The sequence below is a fragment of the Bufo bufo genome, chromosome 2 (genome assembly GCF_905171765.1).
Source record: "Bufo bufo chromosome 2, aBufBuf1.1, whole genome shotgun sequence".
NCBI lineage: Eukaryota > Metazoa > Chordata > Amphibia > Anura > Bufonidae > Bufo > Bufo bufo.
The window spans coordinates 18705945-18729730 of record NC_053390.1 but is presented as its reverse complement, the minus strand read 5'-3'; the positions used below and the strand labels follow the sequence as shown (position 1 = coordinate 18729730).

The 23786-nt window shown below is 44.4% G+C and overlaps 1 protein-coding gene across 3 annotated transcripts; it reads right to left on the bottom strand.

The window, feature by feature from the left end:
- Positions 1 to 239: 239 nt before the first annotated feature.
- Positions 240 to 23786, bottom strand: LOC120991138 (zinc finger protein OZF-like). 3 transcript variants are annotated; one of them, XM_040420041.1, is made up of 2 exons: positions 23729 to 23786; positions 240 to 2647 (listed from the first exon to the last, which is right to left on the bottom strand). In XM_040420041.1, exons 1-2 carry the CDS (start codon positions 23760 to 23762, stop codon positions 1089 to 1091), a joined length of 1593 nt encoding a protein of 530 aa, XP_040275975.1. In that variant the 5' UTR covers positions 23763 to 23786; the 3' UTR covers positions 240 to 1088. The 3 variants fall into 3 exon arrangements, with proteins under 3 accessions (XP_040275975.1, XP_040275977.1, XP_040275976.1); XM_040420043.1 differs by lacking the exon at positions 23729 to 23786 and adding an exon at positions 4258 to 4293; XM_040420042.1 differs by lacking the exon at positions 23729 to 23786 and adding an exon at positions 4125 to 4174.

The window sequence follows — 23786 nt, the reverse complement described above, 5'->3', positions numbered from 1 at the left end:
ATATATCACTCAGCTGCAGTATCTAGATAGGTTTACCATTAAACCGAAGGAATGTACATATGGGGTTAATTATCACAGATCACCCGGTCAGATAAATCAGTGATATAGTCATCATGCCACCAATATCACTGTCTCCGCACAGGAGGGTTAGTCTGTAGGAGCAATGAAGGTCACAGCGCGAGGAGTATAATATGAGCCAAGAAGACAATGTCTGTCAGTGACAATGGTGACGCTGTCGTGGAGCAAATAGAAGAGTTTATTTTATCTGTAAATACTGTTTGAATGAAGATGAAATATTAATATGTCCACATACATTATAAAACTATTACATGGAGCGTCGTTACTTCTCCCCATGTCACTCTGGACTCTCCCGCAGTGTGGGTGGAGGTGTGAAAACAGTGATGAAAAGCAAGGTTCATGGGGACAGTTCATCTTCACTGCTCTGGAAGTAAACAAGGCTCTTCTTCTCTTACTTATATCCACAATACTTGTCCTTCATGGATCCCGGTCACAGTTGACCTCAGAGAAATATAATTTGATCATGTAGCAGATCCAGAATAATTCCACCCAAAAATGTTACTGGCTGTAAGGCAGGAGTTAAACAGTGACAGTCGGATTGTGAGACTACATCTAATTATTGCCAGTGTGATCACAATCTGACAGGTCTGGGATTCGCGTCCCAACCTATCCCTTGGTTGAACTTGATGGACGTTTGTCTTTTTTCAACCGTATTAACTATGTAACAAGCTGTGATTTTTGGTCGCAGGTCATACGTTACTTTGCCATCACAGAACACGATGCAAGTCATGCGTTACTACAACTTGAGTGAAGTTTGGATGATTTTTTACAGCTAAATCTCAGCTCTAAGACATCCAGTCGCAGACAAGCTCCGTGAACATTCTGAGACTTGCTGTCACCCGACATGTTGCCCTGATTATTTCCCAGTCTGTGAACAACATGGATTTAAACTTTTTTTTTTTTTTGCCGTCATAGCATTTCCCATATTCAAAATATGTTCTACAGTTCCTTTTGAACTGATGAGCTTTGGTATTTGATTTCCTTACAAAACATTTTCCACATATAAAACATCAAAATTGCTTCTCTCTTGTGTGAATTTTCTTATGGTTGATAAGTATGGCTTTAGTAGTAAAACATTTCCCACATTCTGAGCATGAAAAAGGCTTCTCTCCGGTGTGACTTCTCTGATGTGCAACAAAATACATTTTATCTTTAAAACATTTCCCACATTCTGAACATGAATATGGCTTATCTGCTATGTGACGTCTCACATGGGAAACAAGTTGACATTTCTGTCTAAAACATTTCCCACATTCTGAACATAAATACGGCTTCTCTTCTTTGTGACTTCGCTCATGTATAATGAGATGTGATTTATCACTAAAACATTTCTCACATTGTAAACATGAATACGGCTTCTCTCCTGTGTGAATTCTCTCATGGGAAACAAGATGTGATTTCCATGTAAAACATTTTCCACATTCAGAACATGAATATGGCTTCTCTCCTGTGTGACTTCTCTCATGCGCAATAAGATATTCTTTATGTGTAAAACATTTCCCACATTCTGAACATGAATACAACTTCTCCCCTGCGTGACATTTCTCATGTCTAACAAGATATGATTTCCGTGTAAAACCTTTCCCACATTCTGAACATGAATATGGTTTCTCTCCTGTGTGACTTCTTACATGGAAAATAAGTTGTGGTTTCTGTGTAAAACATTTCCCACATTCTGAACATAAATACGGCTTCTCACCTGTGTGACTTCGCTCATGTGTAACAAGTTGCGATTTTGTGTTAAAACATTTCCCACATTCTGTACATGAATGCAGCTTCTCTCCTGTGTGAGTTCTCTCATGTCTAACAAGAACTGATTTATTTGTAAAGCACCTTCCGCACTCTAGACATGAATATGGTTTCTCTCCTGTGTGAATTCTCTCATGGGCAACAAGATTTGATTTGAGGGAAAAAGATTTTCCACATTCAGAACATGAATATGGTTTCTCTCCTGTGTGAAGTCTCTTATGGGCAACAAGATTTGATTTGGTGGTAAAACATTTCCTACATTCTGAACATGGATACAGCTTATTACCTGTGTGATATCTCTCATGTTTAATGAGATCTGATTTATTTATAAAGCACTTTCCACATTCTGAACATGAATATGGCTTCACTACTATGTGATTCCTCTGATGTGTATCAAGAAGTGGTATATCTATAAAACGTTCTGAACATATATTTGGTTGTTCTTCTGTGTGACTTCTCTCATGCTTAACAAGATGTGATTTATCTGTAAAAGATTTCCCACAACTTGAACATGAATAGAGCTCCTCTCCTGTGTGAATCCCCATGGGTGTAGTAAGACCTGCGCTTTTTATGAACTCTTTACCACACTGGAAGCTTTTAGCCCATATCTGCCCAGTAGAGGTAACAATCTGTGATTGGTCAGGAGAAGGTTCCTCATAATTAGGAGGAGTATAGGATAAATCTGTACTGTGAAGCCTTGGATGTAGTTTAAGGGTAAAGAGGTTTTCTTCTGAAAAGCGCTGCATGATATCTTCTTCATCTTCTACTTTATAATTTAGTGATAACATGAAGTTTCCCTCTGAATTCTCACTGGGATTCTCTGTGAAGGCAAAAATTGGAATTATTATATATATTTTTTCAAACTACAGAACAGACAAATGTATAACATTCCTATTAGGCTGGAAGTGGATCCAACAGGAACTAAAAGGTTCATTCATTTTGAATCCACTTCTGGCTTTGGTAAAAAAAAAAAGACTGCCCCAAAAAATGCATGTGCTATTCCAGCCTTATATAGCTTTGTATTCTTCTCTGACAAAATTAAGGATTCTGGTCAACACACTGTCACAACTTTTTTCCACAAACATGGCTCAAAAATATGAAAAACCCAACCATGTCTAGCAATTAAGCCTGCCTTTTGCCAATACATGTTCCGAGGCCTGCCACAGCGAAGATTCTATTAATCTCCTATAGGCAATGTTAAATCATTACAGTATATGGAAGAAGCGATCAGATGAAACTCAAACCATTAGGCCTCATTCTTATGTCCATGAATTCAGCCTGAGATGTGTGCTTTACCTCATGGCACATTATCTTGTTAAATGTAGACTATGGCCCTACTCAGATTGTCTATAACGTTATCAAAGAGGGATTCACAATACAAACTGCATGTACAGTAGTATCAAATGCATCTTAGACCTGATGAGACCGGAGTAATTACTTTGAAACTCCAGGTCAGGCTGTATAAACCTTTTTTAAAAATTTTCTTGTCAGATATTAAAATGGGCATATTATTGTGATATAAGAGGCTGGTGCTCCTCCATTACATGTCACTGCACACACGTGTATACACTGCACATGACGGGTCTTACCCTGTGATATAAGAGGCTGGTGCTCCTCCATTACATGTCACTGCACACACGTGTATACACTGCACATGACGGCTCTTACCTTGTAATATAAGAGGCTGGTGCTCCTCCATTACATGTCACTGCACACACGTGTACACTGCACATGACGGCTCTTACCTTGTGATATAAGAGGCTGGTGCTCCTACATTACATGTCACTGCACACACGTGTATACACTGCACATGACGGCCCTTACCTTGTGATATAAGAGGCTGGTGCTCCTCCATTACATGTCACTGCACACACGTGTATACACTGCACATGACGGGTCTTACCTTGTGATATAAGAGGCTGGTGCTCCTCCATTACATGTCACTGCACACACGTGTATACACTGCACATGACGGCTCTTACCTTGTGATATAAGAGGCTGGTGCTCCTCCATTACATGTCACTGCACACACGTGTATACACTGCACATGACGGGTCTTACCTTGTGATATAAGAGGCTGGTGATCCTCCATTACATGTCACTGCACACACGTGTACACACTGCACATGACGGCTCTTACCCTGTGATATAAGAGGCTGGTGCTCCTCCATTACATGTCACTGCACACACGTGTATACACTGCACATGACAGCTCTTACCTTGTGATATAAGAGGCTGGTGCTCCTCCATTACATGTCACTGCACACACGTGTATAACTGCACATGACGGCTCTTACCTTGTGATATAAGAGGCTGGAGCTCCTCCATCATGGCCTCCTTGTACAGATCCTTGTGTCCTTCTATATACTCCCACTCCTCCATTACATGTCACTGCACACACGTGTATACACTGCACATGACGGCTCTTACCCTGTGATATAAGAGGCTGCTGCTCCTCCATCATGGCCTCCTTGTACAGGTCCTTGTGTCCTTCTATATACTCCCACTCCTCCATGGAGAAATAGACAGTGACATCCTGACACCTTATAGGAACCTGACAACACAATGACACCGTCATCACCCAGACCCCTCCAGTGCTGTTACTGGAGAATTTCCCAGCATTCCCAGCAGTGTCACCTCTCCAGTCAGCAGCTCCATCATCTTGTGGGTGAGTTCTAGGATCTTCTGCTCATGTATCAGGGGGTGAGGGGGAGGCTCTGTGATGGGGTGAGGGGTCCTGCTCCGCCCTCCTGACTCCTGGAGATGGATGATGGGAGTCACACAGTCCCCCGATGTCTTCTTCACTATTGTGTACTCCTGTGGATGGAGAGAGACACTTGAAAAAATATGTAAATTACATTTACCGGTAACATGTTTTTCCAGAACTCATAGCGGCTCCCATGGAGAAGACACCCCCCCCCCCCTCCTCCTCACTGGACAGGACACCTGGAACATAAGAGCACGCCTCCACACCTCAGTTTTACCAGGAACCGGCCAATGGTAAAACAGAGAAGAAAGCCCTACATAATCTGAATAGCCTTAATCCTTACTATCTCCTTTTTATGCTCATGTGAACAAGACACAGAAAAAGTGCAAGAACAGAATGCCAAAGAAAATGGGTAAAGAAAAGGACGGGGAGCTGTAATGGGTTGTAGGAAAGCAGATTACTGGTAAGTGTAATCCTTCTTTGACCCCCTCTCCCATAACTGCACCCCTGGAGAAATAAACTAGAAGTAAGGCCTAGTTCACACGAACGTATGGCTTTTATAGTTTTTTGCGGTCCGTTTTTCATGGATCCGTTGTTCCGTTTTTTGAGTTCCGTTGTGTTTCCGTTTCCTTATGGCATATACAGTATACAGTAATTACATAGAAAAAATTGGGCTGGGCATAACATTTTCAATAGATGGTTCAGCAGAAACGGAACAGATACGGAAGACATACGGATGCATTTCTGTATGTGTTCCGTTTTTTTTTGCGGAACCATTGACTTTAATGGAGCCACGGAACGTGATTTGCGGACAAATATAGGACATGTTGCATCTTTCAACGGAACGGAAATACGGAAACGGAATGCATGCGGAACACATTCCGTATTTTTTGCGGAACCATTGAAATCAATGGTTCCGTATACTAAACACAAAAAAACGGCTCATACACTCGCAAAAAAAACGATCGTGTGAACTAGGCCTAAAGCAAATTCCGGGGGACAACTGTCTGCGAGACTTTCCTACCAAAGGCAAGATTAGACACGAGGCAACACTGCAACCTATAGTGCCTGATAAGGTATAAGGGAAACCCAGGTGGCCCTCTTACATATCTGAGGAGGTCTTAGCACAGGAGGTGGACTCTGCTCTGCTGGAATGAGCCCCCTATTTTTGCTGGTGAAGGAACCCGTATTCTTTTCTTGATACTGAACCAGTTAGCGAATTAGGCACCTCCTGACATCTAAACAATGGAAATAACCCTTCTAACGACAGGGAAGTGTATCACATAAGGATGGAAGAGCGATCTTCTGTTGTCATGGGATGTGGAAACAATCTAAAGCAAAAAGGAATGAAGGCTTTCCATTACTGTCCTATCATGCAGGATGTTAGTGTCAGGGGGAAAAGCAGAGAAGCGGAACTTCACTGACCCAGGACACCAAGGTAATGGCACCAGGGCTCCAGATGGCGAGCAAAATGGTCGCAAATGCGACCTAGAATTGCTAAATGGCGACAAGACTTTGTAGTCTTGTCGCCATTTGCGCCTAGACCCTCCGCTGCCCTGCCGCTTTCACATTACTGACATGGCCGCTATTAACCCCTCAGGTGCCGCACCTGAGGGGTTAATAGCGTCGGATCGCAGCGTGCAGTCATAGAGGCTGGGTGCCGGGTATGGGATATGTCCGGCACCCGCAGCCTGCGTTTGTATTAAGCATAAACAATATTCAATATCCAGATGGCGAGCAAAATGGTCGCAAATGCGACCTAGAATTGCTAAATGGCGACAAGACTTTGTAGTCTTGTCGCCATTTGCGCCTAGACCCTCCGCTGCCCTGCCGCTTTCACATTACTGACATGGCCGCTATTAACCCCTCAGGTGCCGCACCTGAGGGGTTAATAGCGTCGGATCGCAGCGTGCAGTCATAGAGGCTGGGTGCCGGGTATGGGATATGTCCGGCACCCGCAGCCTGCGTTTGTATTAAGCATAAACAATATTCATTGGTGGTGCAGTGCGCCCCCAACCCCCCATCCCCCAAGTATTATCATTGGTGGTACAAAGGCAGTTCCGATCGGAGCCCCAGCAGTGTAAGCCTGGGGCTACGATCAGTTACCATGGCAGCCAGGACGCTACTGAAGCCCCGGCTGCCATAGTCTGTGTGCACAGAGCCCAGGGCAGCCGGGAGAGTGTAAAGTCCTATTCACCCTGATAGAGACCTATCAGGGTGAATAGGACAAGGGATGAAAGATCCCAGGTTCTACCCCCTAAGGGGGGAAATAGTTATTAAATAAAAAGTAAAAAAAACAAAAAAACAAAACAACACCAAAATATTAAGTTTAAATCCCCCCCTTGCCCAATTTTACATATAAAATATATAAACAATAAAAAAGAATTACATATCGCCACACCCGAAAAACTGTAACTTCCGGATTGGGACTCTCCTACAACCCTCCCTCCAATTCTGGAGACCTGGACCACGCAAAAGACGTCTCCAACCATCTACCACTGAACGTTGAGCTACACACATTACCTGGAAGGTCTAGTTGTCAGACTGCAGTTTTTCCCTTTCTCTAAGGCTTCATCTGTCTTTCCCTTGAATAGGTTCATATGTTTTACAGGGGTGTTTACATTTGATTCCTTCTGTCTGTGGAGTTCTGGGGAAATGGACCTTTGACCTTAAGTCACGGTTGAGCGGTCCCAGCTAGCCTTCCCCAGGTGGGTCTATTATACTTGGCTCAGCAACCTTCGGTTGGCTGTACTTGTGGCTCTGTCCGCCTCTTCCCAGCTGAACTCCACGGACATAAGGGTTTTAGTTGTACTATGCCTTTATTGACGCAAATTGTTTATTGAATTGTTGTTTTCATACTATTCTTAATAGTCTCTATATAGCTTCACTACGTCTTCCTCTCTCTCCACGTTTCTTCTTTGTGACTGTCCCTTACCAACGTCGTGATCCAAGGGATATTGTGAGGAGTAGCCTGGCACATGATCTTAGGGCCCTCTTTTTTTCCTCCTTTAGCTATAACCAGTGTGGCCCCTCTTCACTTCTTCCCCATGGCTAAGATTATGTCCTTAAATGTAAAGGGTCTCAACTCCAACCTTAAGAGCCGTATTACCCTGAGGGAAATCCGTAGATCCAAAGCAGACATTGTTTTATTACAGGAAACACACCTGACCTCCGAAGGCACTTTTGCATTCACCAAGCATTGGTTCCCCAGAACATATTTGGCCTCTGCCATCTCCAAGTCGGTGGGAGTCGCCATCCTGATATCCAGATCTTGCCCGCTCCAGGTCTACAAAGTACACGCTGACCCCCTGGGACTGTATCTCATCCTTCAGGGCACCGAACATGGGGCGAGTCTGCAGCACAGTCTATGCTCCTAACTCTGGTCTTCTCTACGCCCTCTCTACTGTTCAAGGCGCGGTACAGCTGATGGGGAGATTTTAATGTCTCCTTCTCAAACTGTTTTGACAGGCTCACCCCCCCCCCCCCCTCGACATCCCCATCTAGCCAATGTAAACGTCTCTCCAGAGGCTTCCAAAGGCTCATTCGCACACACTCTCTTTACAACCTCTGGAGAGTAGATACCACTACCACACGCCAATACACTTTTTACTCTCCTCCCCATCTTACTCATACCAGGACAGACTATTTATTTGGCAATGTCATTGCCCTAAGATCCCTGATTGACGGGTCCATTGGCCCAATTACATGGTCAGACCATGCCCCCATATACCTGGAATTAGCTCTCCCCTCTGTCCCGCTAAGACATACCCACTGGGGTCTGAATGATACCCTTTTGGCCAATCCATAGACTTGTGCGGAACTCCTCTCATCACTGTCTCAGTACTTTGTGGAGAATGAAAATACTGCACCCTCAGCGGGAATCCTGTGGTAGCTGCACAAAAAGGTATTTCGCGGAGCATGCATTAACTTTCTTTTCGATTGAGAAAAGATGGAGAACACTGAGAATGTTTGCGTTCACTTTAAGCGGCAGAACAATCTCTGGCCTCTCACCCCACGACACAAACACTGAGACAAATAGTTGATTTGCGGACCCGCCTCAGGTTCCTGGCTTTGTCATCGGCGGAACGGCTGATCTGTTACGCCAGACAGCACTTCTTTGCCTATGGGAATAAACCACACACCCTTCTGGCTCGACAACTTAAAGAATACACGGCCGCTACTACTCCACACACTATTCGAGAGGCGTGCTCCAGCATCACTCAACCTCCATAGCTAACCTGTTCCACACATATTACAAGGCTCTATACTCCCTTCCTTCTACTCTCCCTGCGGATGAAACGACCCGAAATTAGATGAGTTTCTGTCTGAATGCCATCTACATACTCTAACTACAGAGGCCCTGACTCACCTTAACCGAGCGATCACCATTGAGGAGATTAAGGAGTCTATATCTGATTTACCCAGTGGGAAGTCGCCTGGCCCCGACAGGCTTTCTTATAAATATTTTAAGACGTTTGGAGACTTATTAATACCTCATATGGCCAAACTATTTAACGGATTTCTGAAGGGTGAGAGAATACCCGACACCATGCTGGGTTCCTATATAACTGTTATTCCCAAACCTGGTAAGGACCCCGATGATGGCTCTAGCTACCGACCCATTAGCTTATTGAACTCAGACCTGAAGATATTTACAAAATTGCTAGCAAACCGGCTGAATTGCTGGCTCCCCCACTTGGTCCATAAAGATCAGGTTGGCTTTGTTCGCTTCCGCCAGGCAGGTGACAACACCAGACGGTCCATTGACCTGAGAGATATAGCTGACAAGGGAGGGATGGAGGCACTACAGTCGTGGTCAAAAGTTTTGAGAATTAGATAAATATTGGAAATTGGAAAAGTTGCTGCTTAAGTTTTTATAATAGCAATTTGCATATACTCCAGAATGTTATGAAGAGTGATCAGATGAATTGCATAGTCCTTCTTTGCCATGAAAATTAACTTAATCCCAAAAAAACCTTTCCACTGAATTTCATTGCTGTCATTAAAGGACCTGTTGAGATCATTTCAGTAATCGTCTTGTTAACTCAGGTGAGAATGTTGACGAGCACAAGGCTGGAGATCATTATGTCAGGCTGATTGGGTTAAAATGGCAGACTTGACATGTTAAAAGGAGGGTGATGCTTAAAAACATTGTTCTTCCATTGTTAACCATGGTGACCTGCAAAGAAACACTTGCAGCCATCATTGCGTTGCATAAAAATGGCTTCACAGGCAAGGATATTGTGGCTACTAAGATTGCACCTCAATCAACAATTTATAGGATCATCAAGAACTTCAAGTAAAGAGGTTCAATTCTTGTTAAGAAGGCTTCAGGGCGTCCAAGAAAGTCCAGCAAGCGCCAGGATCGTCTCCTAAAGAGGATTCAGCTGCGGGATCGGAGTGCCACCAGTGCAGAGCTTGCTCAGGAATGGCAGCAGGCAGGTGGGAGCGCATCTGCATGCACAGTGTGGCGAAGACTTTTGGAAGATGGCCTGGTGTCAAGAAGGGCAGCAAAGAAGCCACTTCTCTCCAAAAAAAAAACATCAGGGACAGATTGATCTTCTGCAGAAAGTTTGGTGAATGGACTGCTGAGGACTGGGGCAAAGTCATATTCTCCGATGAAGCCTCTTTCCGATTGTTTGGGGCATCTGGAAAAAGGCTTGTCCGGAGAAGAAAAGGTGAGCGCTACCATCAGTCCTGAGTCATGCCAACAGTAAAGCATCCTGAGACAATTCATGTGTGGGGTTGCTTCTCATCCAAGGGAGTGGGCTCACTCACAATTTTGCCCAAAAACACAGCCATGAATAAAGAATGGCACCAAAACACCCTCCAACAGCAACTTCTTCCAACAATCCAACAACAGTTTGGTGAAGAACAATGCATTTTCCAGCACGATGGAGCACCGTGCCATAAGGCAAAAGTGATAACTAATGGCTCGGGGACCAAAACGTTGACATTTTGGGTCCATGGCCTGGAAACTCCCCAGACCTTAATCCCATTGAGAACTTGTGATCAATCCTCAAGAGGCGGATGGACAAACAAAAACCCACTAATTCTGACAAACTCCAAGAAGTGATTATGAAAGAATGGGTTGCTATCAGTCAGGAATTGGCCCAGAAGTTGATTGAGAGCATGCCCAGTCGGATTGCAGAGGTCCTGAAAAAGAAGGGCCAACACTGCAAATACTGACTCTTTGCATAAATGTCATGTAATTGTCGATAAAAGCCTTTGAAACGTATGAAGTGCGTGTAATTATACAGGGAGTGCAGAATTATTAGGCAAGTTGTATTTTTGAGGATTAATTTTATTATTGAACAACAACCATGTTCTCAATAAACCCAAAAAACTCATTAATATCAAAGCTGAATATTTTTGGAAGTAGTTTTTAGTTTGTTTTTAGTTTTAGCTATTTTAGGGGGATATCTGTGTGTGCAGGTGACTATTACTGTGCATAATTATTAGGCAACTTAACAAAAAACAAATATATACCCATTTCAATTATTTATTTTTACCAGTGAAACCAATATAACATCTCAACATTCACAAATATACATTTCTGACATTCAAAAACAAATCGGTGACCAATATAGCCACCTTTCTTTGCAAGGACACTCAAAAGCCTGCCATCCATGGATTCTGTCAGTGTTTTGATCTGTTCACCATCAACATTGTGTGCAGCAGCAACCACAGCCTCCCAGACACTGTTCAGAGAGGTGTACTGTTTTCCCTCCTTGTAAATCTCACATTTGATGATGGACCACAGGTTCTCAATGGGGTTCAGATCAGGTGAACAAGGAGGCCATGTCATTAGATTTTCTTCTTTTATACCCTTTCTTGCCAGCCACGCTGTGGAGTACTTGGACGCGTGTGATGGAGCATTGTCCTGCATGAAAATCATGTTTTTCTTGAAGGATGCAGACTTCTTCCTGTACCACTGCTTGAAGAAGGTGTCTTCCAGAAACTGGCAGTAGGCCTGGGAGTTGAGCTTGACTCCATCCTCAACCCGAAAAGGCCCCACAAGCTCATCTTTGATGATACCAGCCCAAACCAGTACTCCACCTCCACCTTGCTGGCGTCTGAGTCGGACTGGAGCTCTCTGCCCTTAACCAATCCAGCCACGGGCCCATCCATCTGGCCCATCAAGACTCACTCTCATTTCATCAGTCCATAAAAACTTAGAAAAATCAGTCTTGAGATATTTCTTGGCCCGGTCTTGACGTTTCAGCTCGTGTGTCTTGTTCAGTGGTGGTCGTCTTTCAGCCTTTCTTACCTTGGCCATGTCTCTGAGTATTGCACACCTTGTGCTTTTGGGCACTCCAGTGATGTTGCAGCTCTGAAATATGGCCAAACTGGTGGCAAGTGGCATCTTGGCAGCTGCACGCTTGACTTTTCTCAGTTCATGGGCAGTTATTTTGCGCCTTGGTTTTTCCACACGCTTCTTGCGACCCTGTTGACTATTTTGAATGAAACACTTGATTGTTCGATGATCACGCTTCAGAAGCTTTGCAATTTTAAGAGTGCTGCATCCCTCTGCAAGATATCTCACTATTTTTGACTTTTCTGAGCCTGTCAAGTCCTTCTTTTGACCCATTTTGCCAAAGGAAAGGAAGTTGCCTAATAATTATGCACACCTGATATAGGGTGTTGATGTCATTAGACCACACCCCTTCTCATTACAGAGATGCACATCACCTCATATGCTTAATTGGTAGTAGGCTTTCGAGCCTATACAGCTTGGAGTAAGACAACATGCATAAAGAGGATGATGTGGTCAAAATACTCATTTGCGGGGGGCGTGGCTTGCCGCTGACCTGAATGGCCGCACGTTAGAGGAGCTCCGTCACCACCTCAGGCTTTATGCAGCATATCACCCTCTTTCTACCCCAATTTGCAGACAAACAACTCGGTGACAACCCGCATGATGCCCAGGGGAAGAAAGTCGAACAAGGCGCAGGGCAAACTGGACTTTTATTTTGAGAAAGACCGGGAGCCGTCCGGAGTGTCCACGGAGGAAAGCACAAACCTTCCCGCCTCAAGGCGAAAGCCTCCGTCCCCGGCTCAAAAGATGGGAAATACTGCTGCCGATACAGACAGCATCCAGCACGGCCCACAGAAACAAATGCCGCCATCCTCGGACAGCGGATCCAGATTCTCCCAACTAGCATGGGAAGATGCAGAGGGGTCAGGAGACTCAGTGGAGAGGGAGGCGCCATCTCTGCCAGACGGGATTCCCGCCAAACAGCAATCCATGGCGGCAACAGCAGACGGCACTAACGAGGTAAACGCACCAGTTTCACCTACCTCCATACTCCCAGATGCCCTTTCTGACACGCTCTCCTCTATAGAGACTTCAGATGAGCCTGCATCTGGCTCGCTGATCAAAAACCTGTTGCTGGCGCTTAATAAGTCGCTGCATCAAGACATCACCAAGCTATATACCCCTCTTCACACACAGCTTCAAGATGTCTCCAGCAGAGTAGATCACATTGAGCATAAAATGGGGGAATATGCCAACTCCCACAACCAGCTTATTGATTCTCACTATGAGCTAACAGAGGAAGTGGAAGCACTAAGGGCGAAAGTTACTGACCTAGAAGACAGATCAAGGAGAAATAATATAAAGTTTTGGGGCATCACAGAGGAAATTCCGTCTGCTGATCTGTCTACATATCTACAGTCTTTATTAAAAAAGTTACTTCCAGGCTGTGAAACAAGAGAGCTAGTGATCGACCGTGCACACCGCATAGTTAAACCCCGGCACATCCCAGACTCCGTGCCCAGGGACGTGCTGGCAAGGATTCATTTCTTCCACGTTAAAGAGAGGGCCATGGCGGCTGCCAGGTCTCTGAAAGAGCTCCCCTCACCGTATCATCAAATCAAAATGTTTACAGATCTCTCTGCTACCACTCTCCGCATGAGAAGGCAGCTTATACCTATTACTTCTGCCTTGAGAGAAAATAATATCGTCTATCGCTGGGGATTCCCTGTGAAGTTACAGATAACCCGAAATGGAAAGCTACACAACATCTCCTCTATTACAGAAGGAACTCGCTTGCTACTTGAATGGGGGATCACAATTATTACTAACCACTGTCCAGCAGAAGCTGAGAAGCAAAGGCATATGTCCGCGGAGTGGAAAACGGCGAACAAGCCACGCTGACAGAAGATCGAGGTCATTATTCACAATTACCTTTATACCTGAGGTGGCCAGCAGTTGCCACTAGAGACTTCTTATGAAAGGTTGTTTCCCCCAAAAGAATTGCAATCAACCGTTCTTATTGATTGCTTACTACCTGATATGTTTGCTCCTTTATCTTATAAGGTGCAATTGTTCCATGTTGTCTTTTATTTTTATTTCTATTTCTATTTTCCTTATTATTTTAGCACATTTTCTTAGGTACACCAGACGCCGTCGGTACTCAATGACATACATGTTGATGATGTTATATTGCATTCAAGCTCAAAGGTACTACCCTATAATTCTATTGAAAAAGGTACATACAACCCCCTTTAGCAAATTTTGTAATTATCATGCCGCTTAAACTTGCATCCATGAATGTTAAGGGCCTAAACAGCCCACTCAAGCGCTCATTGATGTGGAAGGAAGCCATTTCCCAAAGATCTGACATCTTCTGTGCGTCTGAGACTCACCTTGTGGCCTCTGATGCTCAAAGAATGCACCACCCTAAATTTCCGCACATCTTCCAAGCAAATTACGCAAAAAAGCAGAGGGGAGTGCTACTGGCTATCAAAGACACAGTTGCTTTCAATCAAACAGAGATTGTCATAGATTCAGGAGGCAGGTTCATAATACTTGTAGGTACTATTAATAATGTACAGTACACAATTGTGGCAATTTATGCACCGCACAGGCATCAGGTGTCCTTTTTTAATAAGCTTATGAACAAAGTTAGTAGACTTAAGAAAGGGCATCTGGTGATTTGTGGAGATTTCAATACTATACATGACTGCCAATGGGATACCACTTCATCATCCACTTGGAGATCCCAATCTCTAGCAAAATTCCTAAGTAAACATGATTTGTATGATATTTGGCGCATTTTACACGAATCTGAGAGAGATTACACGTTCTTCTCCCCCAGACATAAAATGTACTCCAGAATTGACTTGTTTTTGGTTTCCAGGTCTCTCCTACCTTGCTCCATCTCCGCATCCATTGATACTATCACATGGTCGGACCATGCCACCATCAATCTAACACTTAAAGAAAAATTTGAACCGGCGGTATCCCCCCAGTGGAGAAACAATGAATACCTCATGACACATAAAAGGTACCAATCTGAGTTCTCCAAAGAATTACAGGAGTTTTTTGCGCTTAATGTAGGATCTGTGAAGGACTCAGCCATCTTAAGGAATGCTCACAAAGCATTCATCAGAGGTATCTTTATTAAACTAGGTAGCCGCTTCAAAAAAGAAAGAGAAAAAAGATTTACGGATCTCATGTCTGAGATCAGACGCATTGAGTCACTCAATAAGAGAGATATCTCACCTTCCCTAACAGATAAACTAAGGCAGCTACGCATTCAGCTAAATGAATGCCTCTTATTCACTTATGAAAAAAGCATGAGATCCCTGAAGGTTCAGTACTACTCTCAAGATAATAAAGCCAGCAAATTATTAGCCCGCAGACTGAAAGCTAGAACATACAAGTCCAAAATCCCTTTTCTGATAAAAGACACAACAGGAGCAAAACTATATGACCCTAAAAGTATAGCTAACAAATTCAAGGATTATTATTCCTCTCTATATAATCTGGCTTCCTCTAATGTTCACATCCCCTCTCAAGAAGAGATTAATAAGTTTCTAGACTCGGTTTCTTTACCTCACATATCTGAAGAACAAGCAAAATCAATGTCATTACCTTTTTCAAATGAGGAAATAAAGAATACTATAAAAACACTTCCTTCTCACAAAGCTCCAGGTCCAGACGGATTATCTACCCAATACTATAAAACATTTATGCCTGAGCTGATACCCCATCTACGTAACACATTAGAAGATATTCGCTCTACAGGCCACCTCCCAAAAGAAATGCTAAATGCCACAATAGTGACCCTTCCTAAACCGGGAAAAGACCCCATTTATCCCCAAAATTTCCGTCCCATATCCCTTTTAAATACTGATACCAAACTTTACGCCAAACTTTTAGTAAACAGATTGTCCTCGATCATCCCGCAATTAGTGACTATCGACCAAGTTGGTTTTGTTCAAGGTAGATGTGGTTCTGATAATACTAGGAGAATAATAAATATCTTAGACTTTGTGAATAAACGGAAATTACCATCAGCGTTAGTGGCCTTGAACGCAGAAAAGGCATTTGACCGTGTCAGCTGGTCTTTTGCGTTTTCGGTGCTGGGTAAAATGGGTTTCACAATGGAAATCATCTCCATGATAAAAGCATTATACACAGAACCTACAGCGAGAGTCCTTGTAAATGGCACTATGTCTGATGAATTTGCCATAACAAATGGAACCAGACAAGGATGTCCATTATCCCCCATCATCTTTATTCTCACATTAGAGCCTTTGGCACAGGCAATCAGACAAAGCCCACACATACATGGAGTGAATATAGGAGGATCAGATCACCGCATATCTTTATATGCCCGCGACATCATACTGTCTCTCACTGATCCCCCTGGTTCCCTAGCCACGGCACTGAAAATTATAGAAAACTTTGGTAATCTCTCTTACTATAAACTTAACCTAGATAAATCTCAAGTACTACCTCTACAAATCCCGGACGCAACCCGGAAACAAATGAAGCGTCAATTTCCATTAGATTGGCAGGACCATAAGATAAAATACCTAGGGATATATATTACCACACAAATCGGATCCTTATATACAGCTAACTACGCCCCACTGATGGCAAATCTGGATGCGGAGATGGATCAACTAACCAAATGTGAGGTGTCGTGGCTAGGGAGGATTGCATCATACAAAATGCTTATACTTCCGAAATTATTGTACTTATTCAGGAACCTTCCGATCATCTTGCCACAAGCCTTCTTCCACAAAGCACACCTAGCCCTAAAAAACTTTGTTTGGAATAGAAGTAAACCCCGTATAGCATATAATATTCTGGTAAGGGATAGGAAAGCTGGAGGCTTAGGTCTCCCCAACATCAAACATTACTACCTTGCCACCCAAATCTCATATCTGAAACATTGGTGGAAAAATGCCCAAACATACCCCTGGGTGTCTATAGAAACCGCCTTGTCCCCATCTCACAATTTAAAAGCCCTTCTTCTAGCTACTTTATACTTACCATCTAAAATACACAAAGAGTTGCCATGCAGCGTCTTAGCCTCCCTGACTAACTGGAAAGAATACCACTCATTGGGGTCAGATGGGGAAAAATCCATATGCAAATGGGCCCCTATAGAATTCTTAGAGATTTGCATAGAGGATATTGATTTATCCTCATGGAGGAAAAAAGGGTTAAACAATATTTCCGAATTATATACAAATGAGCAGTTGAATAGTTTTGAGCATATACACCAGGTATATGATATTTCTAACCGAGATTTTTACAAGTACCTCCGCATCAGGCACCTCTTGACTCCAAACGTCTCACTCGTTGTAAAGGCTGACCACCAGTTATTTATAACCTGGTCGCAAGCAACCCCGACAAAGAGAAGCTTAAAGCCCCTATATGCCGCATTGGGAGACAAAGAGGTATTCGTGAAAACCTCCCCTTTTAAAACATGGGAGCTTGAGTTTCAATTACCAATTGAAAAAGCTCAATGGACACATGCCCTTAAGTTTGCTGCTAAATGTTTTAGATGCACTCTCCACTATGAGTCATATATGAAAACAGCCTTAAGATGGTATTACACCCCAGATAGACTCAGTATGATATACCCAGGCTCATCACACCTCTGCTGGAGAGGATGTACATGTAGAGGTACATTGCTTCATATTTTGTGGCAGTGTCCCCTTCTAAATAATTCATGGAAGCAGATCTTCATGATAATCTCCGACATGACTGGAATCTTAACAGTACCAACCCACAACTGGCATTACTCCTGATTGATATAGAAAGGTTCCCAACATCTTATCGAGTAAGTGTAGCACACCTCCTTATGTCGACTAAGATAGCAATAGCCAAACACTGGAAATCACAAGTAATCCCCACGATTAAAGAAATAATTGACAGAGTAGATAAAACCCACTCATATGAGAGGATCCTGTCATATAACTTTTCACCCTCTATGAAGTTCGACAAAGCATGGAGCAGTTGGGGGGAATATAGAGCAAAGCTCCAACTAACCTGACCTGTCTTGAGACACCGAGCTTCCACTATATACAGTTACTCTAATTATTGTCGAACAAATGATAATTGTGCATAACAAACGGCTATGTAAGTACCTAACTGAATATATATATCTGACAGCATGTATGTTCTCCTATGTGCTCATTTTGTTTTTCACCTCACACCCTCATTCCTTCTTACCTTCACCTCTCTCCCCCTCCTTTTCCCTTCATCTATATGTACAATGTAAGGAAATGCAATGTAATTCTACACGGATACTTCACTAGTGTCAATGTCAATGTATGTAAATGTTTTCCTGAAAAACTTGAATAAAAACTATTGATTCAAAAAAAATAAAAAAAAATACTCATTTGCCTAATAATTCTGCACGCAGTGTATTTCACTACATCACAGAAACAACTGAAACAAAGATCTAAAAGCAGTTTAGCAGCAAACTTTGTGAAAACTAATATTTGTGTCATTCTCAAAACTTTTGGCCACGACTGTACTGCTCACCTTAGACCGCCTGAACTGGAACTTTATGTTCCGGACGCTGCATCATTTTGGATTTAAGGGCCCATTCATGGCTGCCCTGATAGCCTGTAATCGTCCCCAAAAGCGGTGATTCGGTTACCGCATGCCCATTCCCCCTCTCTCTGGATCTACAACTGGACAAGACAAGGGTGCCCCATCTACCCCATCTTATACGTTCTCTGCATCGAACCCTTAGCAGCCCTAGTACGCAATAGTCCCGACATCCAAGGTATACCGGTCAGAGATAAGTTATTTTCTATCTCCCTCCTCGCTGACGACGTCTTACTCACCCTTACCAATCCTTTTATCTCTCTCCCTAAGCTTCATGAGGTGTAGGAGCGATATAGCGTGCTATCTGGCTATAAGCTTAATACTTCTAAGTCTGAAGCCTTACCAATCAACATCTCCCCGGACAGACTCAGCCTTCTTCAAAGCAGGTTTAACTACACCTGGCGTGCCCACTCCATTAAATATTTAGGGATCCAACTCATGCCCAGTTACTCACTCTTCTCTCTATAAAGCTAATTTCCCATTGCTACTAACAGGAATGAATGCCCTTTCTATTAAATGGAAACGCTCCCGATTTCCCTTATAGGTCATATAGCGGCTATGAAAATGTCCATACTCCCTAAGTTACTGTACTTGTTTGAGACCCTCCCGGCGGGGGTGCCTGCTGCAGTCCTGCGATCTATACAGTCTGCTTTTACCAATTTACCCGGCTACTGCACAGCCCAGTATCAGAGAACATGAGCGCGCTGCTATCAGCATGCACCATGTTCGCTCAGCAGCACAGGGAGAAGTAAGCAGTCTCTCCCTCCTCATGGCTCCTACAACATGACTATTGGGCACTGGTCACATGACACATCACTCACCATATTGGGGTCTGATCTTCAGGTTCTCCATCACTTGGAAGGTCTGGAGGCCGTTCTCCAGGACCCTGGACTCTTCCTATCACTTCCTATGATGGATTCTCCTTCCCGATGTCTGACTTGTTACAGAACACAATAAAGAGGAGAGAAATCTAGAAAAGTTTACCTCTCCGCTCAGCAGGGAGATGATCTCCAAGGTGAGGTCTAATATTCTTCTGCTGATCTCCTTCCTGTCCATCCTTGGTGGCAAATTCAGGAGAAGGGTCGTATTGCTGGTTTTCTTCATCCCTCCTCCAAAAAAAAGAAATAAAAGGTGAATCAGTGAGTCCCATGTCCCCGATAATGAGGGCGAGAAAAAATACAACTCATCCCCATAACTCAGACCCTCATAAAGCTGCACTGACGGGAGACTCTGAGCTCCGGGTGGATCTAAGATGTAACTTATGGAAACCGGAAGTATTTCTCTTACACATCTTTGGTTCCCCAGCTTTATATGGTGCAGAAAGGGGGCAGGACGGGCACAGCACATAATGACTTCAGTCAGTGCAGATACAGTCGTCCCCCCTATTTTCCCACATTCCTGATTACTATCAGACATCAGAAGTCATCAGTGATCCCTCAGTGACCTGCACCAAGAAGTAACACCAGTCAGATGCAATACTAGGATGTAACCACCAGAGGGCAGCCTGATACCGGAAAACCATCACATACAGCCAGAGGTTACTGGAGTCACTGGCCGATAACAGCCGCAATCTAACACTGGAGAAAGAAAAAATACTAAATATATTTAACCCCTTAATGACCGCTGATGCTGGATTTCTGGGGCGGTTATTAATGGGCTTTATTCTAGGCCGCTGTGTTTCTACAATGGACTAATACACTCAGCAGAGGTCTCCTGTGCAGGACAGAGCGGGGGCTGGGCTCTCACATGACAGCCAGGCTCCTGCTCTAACGGCCCGGGTCAGCAGAAACACCGATCCACGTCCTCCATTACATGTCACTGCACACACGTGTATACACTGCACATGACGGCTCTTACCTTGTGATATAAGAGGCTGGTGCTCCTCCATTACATGTCACTGCACACACGTGTATACACTGCACATGACGGCTCTTACCTTGTGATATAAGAGGCTGGTGCTCCTCCATTACATGTCACTGCACACACGTGTATACACTGCACATGACGGCTCTTACCTTGTGATATAAGAGGCTGGTGCTCCTCCATTACATGTCACTGCACACACGTGTATACACTGCACATGACGGCTCTTACCTTGTGATATAAGAGGCTGGTGCTCCTCCATTACATGTCACTGCACACACGTGTATACACTGCACATGACGGCCCTTACCTTGTGATATAAGAGGCTGGTGCTCCTCCATTACATGTCACTGCACACACGTGTATACACTGCACATGACGGCTCTTACCTTGTGATATAAGAGGCTGGTGCTCCTCCATTACATGTCACTGCACATACGTGTACACACTGCACATGACGGCTCTTACCTTGTGATATAAGAGGCTGGTGCTCCTCCATTACATGTCACTGCACACACGTGTATACACTGCACATGACGGCTCTTACCTTGTGATATAAGAGGCTGGTGCTCCTCCATTACATGTCACTGCACATACGTGTACACACTGCACATGACGGCTCTTACCTTGTGATATAAGAGGCTGGTGCTCCTCCATTACATGTCACTGCACACACGTGTATACACTGCACATGACGGCTCTTACCCTGTGATATAAGAGGCTGGTGCTCCTCCATTACATGTCACTGCACACACGTGTACACACTGCACATGACGGCTCTTACCTTGTGATATAAGAGGCTGGTGCTCCTCCATTACATGTCACTGCACACACCTGTATACACTGCACATGACGGCTCTTACCTTGTGATATCAGAGGCTGGTGCTCCTCCATTACATGTCACTGCACACACGTGTATACACTGCACATGACGGCTTTTACCTTGTGATATAAGAGGCTGGTGCTCCTCCATTACATGTCACTGCACACACGTGTATACACTGCACATGACGGCTCTTACCTTGTGATATAAGAGGCTGGTGCTCCTCCATTACATGTCACTGCACACACGTGTATACACTGCACATGACGGGTCTTACCCTGTGATATAAGAGGCTGGTGCTCCTCCATTACATGTCACTGCACACACGTGTATACACTGCACATGACGGCTCTTACCTTGTGATATAAGAGGCTGGTGCTCCTCCATTACGTGTCACTGCACACACGTGTATACACTGCACCATGACGGCTCTTACCTTGTGATATAAGAGGCTGGTGCTCCTCCATTACATGTCACTGCACACACGTGTACACACTGCACATGACGGCTCTTACCTTGTGATATAAGAGGCTGGTGCTCCTCATTACATGTCACTGCACACACGTGTATACACTGCACATGACGGGTCTTACCTTGTGATATAAGAGGCTGGTGCTCCTCCATTACATATCACTGCACACACGTGTACACACTGCACATGACGGGTCTTACCTTGTGATATAAGAGGCTGGTGCTCCTCCATTACATGTCACTGCACACGTGTATACACTGCACATGACGGCTCTTACCTTGTGATATAAGAGGCTGGTGCTCCTCCATTACATGTCACTGCACACACGTGTATACACTGCACATGACGGCTCTTACCTTGTGATATAAGAGGCTGGTGCTCCTCCATTACATGTCACTGCACACACGTGTATACACTGCACATGACGGCTCTTACCTTGTGATATAAGAGGCTGGTGCTCGTCCATTACATGTCACTGCACACACGTGTATACACTGCACATGACGGGTCTTACCTTGTGATATAAGAGGCTGGTGCTCCTCCATTACATGTCACTGCACACACGTGTATACACTGCACATGACGGCTCTTACCTTGTGATATAAGAGGCTGGTGGTCCTCCATTACATGTCACTGCACACACGTGTATACACTGCACATGACGGCTCTTACCTTGTGATATAAGAGGCTGGTGCTCCTCCATTACATGTCACTGCACACACGTGTATACACTGCACATGACGGCTCTTACCTTGTGATATAAGAGGCTGGTGCTCCTCCATTACATGTCACTGCACACACGTCTATACACTGCACATGACGGCTCTTACCTTGTGATATAAGAGGCTGGTGCTCCTCCATTACATGTCACTGCACACACGTGTATACACTGCACATGACGGCTCTTTACCTTGTGATATAAGAGGCTGGTGCTCCTCCATTACATGTCACTGCACACACGTGTATACACTGCACATGAAGGGTCTTACCTTGTGATATAAGAGGCTGGTGCTCCTCCATTACATGTCACTGCACACATGTGTATACACTGCACATGACGGCTCTTACCTTGTGATATAAGAGGCTGGTGCTCCTCCATTACATGTCACTGCACACACGTGTATACACTGCACATGACGGCTCTTACCTTGTGATATAAGAGGCTGGTGCTCCTCCATTGCATGTCACTGCACACACGTGTACACACTGCACATGACGGCTCTTACCTTGTGATATAAGAGGCTGGTGCTCCTCCATTACATGTCACTGCACACACGTGTATACACTGCACATGACGGCTATTACCTTGTGATATAAGAGGCTGGTGCTCCTCCATTACATGTCACTGCACACACGTGTATACACTGCACATGACGGCTCTTACCTTGTGATATAAGAGGCTGGTGCTCCTCCATTACATGTCACTGCACACACGTGTATACACTGCACATGACGGCTCTTACCTTGTGATATAAGAGGCTGGTGCTCCTCCATTACATGTCACTGCACACACGTGTATACACTGCACATGACGGCTCTTACCTTGTGATATAAGAGGCTGGTGCTCCTCCATTACATGTCACTGCACACGTGTACACACTGCACATGACGGCTCTTACCTTGTGATATAAGAGGCTGGTGCTCCTCCATTACATGTCACTGCACACACGTGTATACACTGCACATGACGGCTCTTACCTTGTGATATAAGAGGCTGGTGCTCCTCCATTACATGTCACTGCACACACGTGTATACACTGCACATGACGGCTCTAACCCTGTGATATATGAGGCTGGTGCTCCTCCATTACATGTCACTGCACACACGTGTATACACTGCACATGACGGCTCTTACCTTGTGATATAAGAGGCTGGTGCTCCTCCATTACATGTCACTGCACACACGTGAATACACTGCACATGACGGCTCTTACCTTGTGATATAAGAGGCTGGAGCTCCTCCATTACATGTCACTGCACACACGTGTATACACTGCACATGACGGGTCTTACCTTGTGATATAAGAGAATGGTGCTCCTCCATTACATGTCACTGCACACACGTGTACACACTGCACATGACGGCTCTTACCTTGTGATATAAGAGGCTGGTGCTCCTCCATTACATGTCACTGCACACACGTGTATACACTGCACATGACGGCTCTTACCTTGTGATATAAGAGGCTGGTGCTCCTCCATCATGGCCTCCTTGTACAGGTCCTTGTG